Raw genomic sequence first — 6,893 nt, 5'->3', positions numbered from 1 at the left:
AGTACACTGGACCACAGAGAGGTAGACTAGATACTAGATAACCCTACTGTAGTGTAGTTACCTCACCATGTCTTCAGTCTGGCCCCAGAGGGCATAGAGACAGAGTACACTGGACCACAGAGAGGTAGACTAGATACTAGATATCCCTACTGTAGTGTAGTTACCTCACCATGTCTTCAGTCTGGCCCCAGAGGGCATAGAGACAGAGTACACTGCTCTGGACCACAGAGAGGTAGACTAGATACTAGATATCCCTACTGTAGTGTAGTTACCTCACCATGTCTTCAGTCTGGCCCCCAGAGGGCATAGAGACAGAGTACACTGCTCTGGACCACAGAGAGGTAGACTAGATACTAGATATCCCTACTGTAGTGTAGTTACCTCACCATGTCTTCAGTCTGGCCCCAGAGGGCATAGAGACAGAGTACACTGCTCTGGACCACAGAGAGGTAGACTAGATACTAGATATCCCTACTGTAGTGTAGTTACCTACCATGTCTTCAGTCTGGCCCCAGAGGGCATAGAGACAGAGTACACTGCTCTGGACCACAGAGAGGTAGACTAGATACTAGATATCTTACTGTAGTGTAGTTACTCACCATGTCTTCAGTCTGGGGCCCCAGAGGGCATAGAGACAGAGTACACTGCTCTGGACCACAGAGAGGTAGACTAGATACTAGATATCACTACTGTAGTGTAGTTACCTCACCATGTCTTCAGTCTGGCCCAGAGGGCATAGAGACAGAGTCACTGCTCTGGACCACAGAGAGGTAGAACTAGATACTAGATAACCCTACTGTAGTGTAGTTACCTCACCATGTCTTCAGTCTGGCCCCAGAGGGCATAGAGACAGAGTACACTGCTCTGGACCACAGAGAGGTAGACTAGATACTAGAAATCCCTACGTAGTGTAGTTACCTCACCATGTCTTCAGTCTGGGGCCCAGAGGGCATAGAGACAGAGTACACTGCTCTGGACCACAGAGAGGTAGACTAGATACTAGATATCCCTACTGTAGTGTAGTTACCTCACCATGTCTTCAGTCTGGCCCCAGAGGGCATAGAGACAGAGTACACTGCTCTGGACCACAGAGGGTAGACTAGATACTAGATATCCCTACTGTAGTGTAGTTACCTCACCATGTCTTCAGTCTGGCCCCCAGAGGGCATAGAGACAGAGTACACTGCTCTGGACCACAGAGAGGTAGACTAGATACAGATATCCCTACTGTAGTGTAGTTACCTCACCATGTCTTCAGTCTGGCCCAGAGGGCATAGAGACAGAGTACACTGGACCACAGAGAGGTAGACTAGATACTAGATAACCCTACTGTAGTGTAGTTACCTCACCATGTCTTCAGTCTGGCCCCAGAGGGCATAGAGACAGAGTACACTGGACCACAGAGAGGTAGACTAGATACTAGATATCCCTACTGTAGTGTAGTTACCTCACCATGTCTTCAGTCTGGCCCCAGAGGGCATAGAGACAGAGTACACTGCTCTGGACCACAGAGAGGTAGACTAGATACTAGATATCACTACTGTAGTGTAGTTACCTCACCATGTCTTCAGTCTGGGGCCCCAGAGGGCATAGAGACAGAGTACACTGCTCTGGACCACAGAGAGTAGACTAGATACTAGATACCCTACTGTAGTGTAGTTACCTCACCATGTCTTCAGTCTGGCCCCAGAGGGCATAGAGACAGAGTACACTGGACCACTGGACCACAGAGAGGTAGACTAGATACTAGATACCCTACTGTAGTGTAGTTACCTCACCATGTCTTCAGTCTGGCCCCAGAGGGCACAGAGACAGAGTACACTGCTCTGGACCACAGAGAGGTAGACTAGATACGATATCCCTACTGTAGTGTAGTTACCTCACCATGTCTTCAGTCTGGCCCCAGAGGGCACAGAGACAGAGTACACTGCTCTGGACCACAGAGAGGTAGACTAGATACTAGATATCCCTACTGTAGTGTAGTTACCTCACCATGTCTTCAGTCTGGCCCCCAGAGGGCATAGAGACAGAGTACACTGCTCTGGACCACAGAGAGGTAGACTAGATACTAGATAACCCTACTGTAGTGTAGTTACCTCACCATGTCTTCAGTCTGGCCCCAGAGGGCATAGAGACAGAGTACACTGGACCACAGAGAGGTAGACTAGATACTAGATATCCCTACTGTAGTGTAGTTACCTCACCATGTCTTCAGTCTGGCCCCAGAGGGCAGAGTGACAGAGTACACTGGACCACAGAGAGGTACCCCTTTACTTTCAGAGGATTTCAGACCCAACCAAGGTCGTCTTCAGTGCAACTTAGCAGAAGGTATTTTTCAATACAGAGGACTGTCTTTGACTGCAGTCCAGTGTTGCTGTAGGAAATGAGCTGACCACTTGAACAGCCAGGCAGAACTGTCAGCTGCTGGGCTATTGGCCACACTATAGAAACATTATTAGTGTTGGAGTCCCATGCGTGTGACTGTCCTGCTCTCTGTCTCTGTCTCTCTCTCGTCTCTCTGTCTCTGTTTGTCTCTCTCTGTCTGTCTTTCTCTCTCTCTGTCTCGTCTCTCTCTCTCTGTCTGTGTCTGTCTGTCTGTGTCTGTCTTTCTCTCTGTCTCTGTTTGTGTCTTTCTCTCTGTCTCTGTGTCTCTGTCTGTGTCTCTGTCTCTCTCCTCTCTCTGTCTGTGTCTGTCTGTCTGTTTGTGTCTTTCTCTCTCGTTCTCTCTCTTTCTCTCTCTCTCCCTCCAGCTGTACGAGGGTCTGAGGCCTCAGGAGCTGCGTCGTCTGAAGGACATGCTGATAGTGGAGACGGCAGACATGCTGCAGACCCCTCTCTTTACTGCTGAGGCTCTGCTTAGAGCACATGGTATGGACCACACACACACACACACACACACACACACAGACATGCTGCAGACCCCTCTCTTTACTGCTGAGGCTCTGCTCAGAGGACATGGTATGGACCACACACACACACACACACAGACACACACACAGACACACACACACACACACACACACACACACACACACACACACACACACACACACACACACACACTCCTTTGTTTTTACCCTGCTACTGCTCGCTGTTTATTATCAATGCCTGGTCACTTTACAAATGACCACGACTAACCTGTACCCCCGCACATTGACTCAGTACCCCCTTTATATAGCCTTGATTTTTTTTTTTTTTTTTACTTTAGTTTATTTAGTACAATTTTTCTTAACTCTATTTTTTTTTCTTTTTTTTTTTTTTAGTCATTTTAGCAGACGCTCTTATCCAGAGCGACTTACAGTAGAGTGCATACATTTTATTACATTTTATAATACTGAGACAAGGATATCCCTACGGCCAAACCCCCCTAACCCGGACGACGCTATGCCAATTGTGCGTCGCCCCAGTTCTTGAACTGCATTGTTGGTTAAGGTTTTATAAGTCAGCATTTCACGATAAGGTCAATACCTGTTGTATTCGGCGCATGTGACAAATACGATCTGATTTGACTTCACTGTTATAATGGAAAAACACGAGACACCAAACATGTTCACAGGGATGGTTAACTCTGGAGGATCCTCTAGTACCTACTGATCTAGTTAAATCCTTAACTCTGGAGGATCCTCTAGTACCTACTGATCTAGTTAAATCCTCTAGTACCTACTGATCTAGTTAAATCCTTAACTCTGGAGGATCCTCTAGTACCTACTGATCTAGTTAAATCCTTAACTCTGGAGGATCCTCTAGTACCTACTGATCTAGTTAAATCCTTAACTCTGGAGGATCCTCTAGTACCACTGATCTAGTTAAACCTTAACTCTGGAGGTCCTCTAGTACCTACTGATCTAGTAAATCCTTAACTCTGGAGGATCCTCTAGTACCTACTGATCTAGTTACATCCTTAACTCTGGAGGATCCTCTAGTACTACTGATCTAGTTAAATCCTTAACTCTGGAGGATCCTCTAGTACCTACGATCTAGTTAAATCCTTAACTCTGGAGGATTCTTAGTACTACTGATCTAGTTAAATCTTAACTCTGGAGGATCCTCTAGTACCTACTGATCTAGTTAAATCCTTAACTCTGGAGGATCCTCTAGACCTACTGATCTAGTTAAATCCTTAACTCTGGAGGATCCTCTAGTACCTACTGATTAGTTAAATCCTTAACTCTGGAGGATCCTCTAGTACCTACTGATCTATTAAATCCTTACTCTGGGGATCCTCTAGTACTACTGATCTAGTTAATCCTTAACTCTGGAGGATCCTCTAGTACCTACTGATCTAGTTAATCCTTAACTCTGGAGGATCCTCTAGTACCTACTGATCTAGTTAAATCCTTAACTCTGGAGGATCCTCTAGTACCTACTGATCTAGTTAAATCCTTAACTCTGGAGGATCCCTAGTACTACTGATCTAGTAAATCCTTAACTCTGGAGGATCCTCTGTACCTACTGATCTAGTTAAATCCTTAACTCTGGAGGATCCTCTAGTACCTAATGATTAGTTAAATCCTAACTCTGGAGGATCCTCTAGTACCTACTGATCTAGTTAAATCCTTAACTCTGGAGGATCCTCTAGTACCACTGATCTAGTTACATCCTTAACTCTGGAGGATCCTCTAGTACCTACTGATCTAGTTAATCCTTAACTCTGGAGGATCCTCTAGTACCTACTGATCTAGTTAAATCCTTAACTCTGGAGGATCCTCTAGTACCTACTGATCTAGTTAAATCCTTAACTCTGGAGGATCCTCTAGTACCTACTGATCTAGATAAATCCTCTAGTACCTACTGATCTAGTTAAATCCTTAACTCTGGAGGATCCTCTAGTACCTACTGATCTAGTTAAATCCTTAACTCTGGAGGATCCTCTAGTACCTACTGATCTAGTACATCCTTAACTCTGGAGGATCTTCTAGTACCTACTGACTAGTTAAATCCTCTAGTACTACTGATCTAGTTAAATCCTTAACTCTGGAGGATCCTCTAGTACCTACTGATCTAGTTAAATCCTTAACTCTGGAGGATCCTCTAGTACCTACTGATCTAGTTAAATCCTTAACTCTGGAGGATCCTCTAGTACCTACTGATCTAGTTAAATCCTTAACTCTGGAGGATCCTCTAGTACCTACTGATCTAGTTAAATCCTTAACTCTGGAGGATCCTCTAGTACCTACTGATCTAACTCTTTAACTTGGAGGATCTAGTACCTACTGATCTAGATAAATCTTTAACTCTGGAGGATCCTCTAGTACCTACTGATCTAGTTAAATCCTTAACTCTGGAGGATCCTCTAGTACCTACTGATCTAGTTAAATCCTTAACTCTGGAGGATCCTCTAGTACCTACTGATCTAGTTAAATCCTTAAAATCTGGAGGATCCTCTAGTAACTTGATTAGTTAAATCCTTAACTCTGGAGGATCTCTAGTACCTACTGATCTAGTTAAATCCTTAACTCTGGAGGATCCTTAGTACTACTGATCTAGTTAAATCCTTAACTCTGGAGGATCCTAGTACCTACTGATCTAGTAAATCTTAACTTGAGATCTCAGTACTATGATCTAGTACTGGAGATCCTCTAGTACCTACGATCAGAATCCTTAACTCTGGAGGATCCTCTAGTACCGACTGATCTAGTTAAATCCTCTAGTACCTACTGATCTAGTTAAATCCTTAACTCTGGAGGATCCTCTAGTACCTACTGATCTAGTTAAATCCTTAACTCTGGAGTCCCCTATACAAATAGAGGACTGAGAGAAGCTTATATTTAAAGGGCACTGAGAGAAGCCCATACGGATAGGGGACTGGGAGAGGCCCGTACAGATAGGGGACTGGGAGAGGCCCGTACAGATAGGGGACTGAGAGAGGCCCATGCGGATAGGGGACTGAGAGAGGCCCATGCGGATAGGGGACTGAGAGAGGCCCATGCGGATAGGGGACTGAGAGAGGCCCATGCGGATAGGGGACTGAGAGAGGCCCATGCGGATAGGAGACTGAGAGAGGCCCATACGGATAGGGGACTGAGAAGCCCATACAGATAGGGGACTGAGAGAAGCCCATACGGATAGGGGACTGACAGAAGCCAGTACAGATAGGGGACTGAGAGAAGCCCGTACAGATAGGGGACTGGGAGAAGCCCGTACGGATAGGGGACTGAGAGAAGCCCGTACGGATAGGGGACTGAGAGAAGCCCGTACAGATAGGGGACTGAGAGAAGCCCGTACAGATAGGGGACTGAGAGAAGCCCGTACAGATAGGGGACTGAGAGAAGCCCGTACAGATAGGGGACTGGGAGAAGCCCGTACAGATAGGGGACTGAGAGAAGCCCGTACAGATAGGGACTGAGAGAAGCCGTACAGAGATAGGGGACTGAGAGAAGCCCGTACAGATAGGGGACTGGGAGAAGCCCGTACAGATAGGGGACTGGGAGAAGCCCGTACAGATAGGGGACTGGGAGAAGCCCGTACAGATAGGGGACTGGGAGAAGCCCGTACGGATAGGGGACTGGGAGAAGCCCGTACAGATAGGGACTGAGAGAAGCCCGTAAGATAGGGGACTGGGAGAAGCCCGTACAGATAGGGGACTGGGAAGCCCGTACAAATAGGGATCGGGAGAAGCCCGTACGGATAGGGGACTGGGAGAAGCCCGTACGGATAGGGGACTGGGAGAAGCCCGTACGGATAGGGGACTGGGAGAAGCCCGTACGGATAGGGGACTGGGAGAAGCCCGTACGGATAGGGGACTGGGAGAAGCCCGTACGGATAGGGGACTGGGCGGTCCCATTTCAGGATGATCTGCAGACACTCTGCCCTCTTCATCTCGTCCAGCTCGGGCCGGGCCAGCCGCGGCTGCAGAGCCCCCTCCCCCATTAGGATGTGGGGGCCCATACAGA

The 6,893-nt window shown here is 47.1% G+C and overlaps 1 protein-coding gene across 1 annotated transcript in view; it reads left to right on the top strand.

Moving 5' to 3' along the window:
* Positions 1-5,583, top strand: part of LOC120035299 (ankyrin repeat and IBR domain-containing protein 1-like) — a 39,572-nt gene extending 33,989 nt beyond the window's left edge. Inside the window, exons 5-6 of the mRNA XM_038982085.1 lie at positions 2,751-2,868; positions 5,567-5,583. Coding sequence (XP_038838013.1) covers positions 2,751-2,868; positions 5,567-5,583 — 135 coding nt within the window. The remainder of the gene's footprint in view (positions 1-2,750; positions 2,869-5,566) is intronic.
* Positions 5,584-6,893: the final 1,310 nt, after the last annotated feature.

The sequence above is a fragment of the Salvelinus namaycush genome, unplaced genomic scaffold, assembly GCF_016432855.1.
Source record: "Salvelinus namaycush isolate Seneca unplaced genomic scaffold, SaNama_1.0 Scaffold1017, whole genome shotgun sequence".
In the NCBI taxonomy this organism is placed as follows: Eukaryota; Metazoa; Chordata; class Actinopteri; order Salmoniformes; family Salmonidae; genus Salvelinus; species Salvelinus namaycush.
Note: the sequence above shows the minus strand (reverse complement) of the source record. Positions and strands in the feature narration are given on the sequence as shown.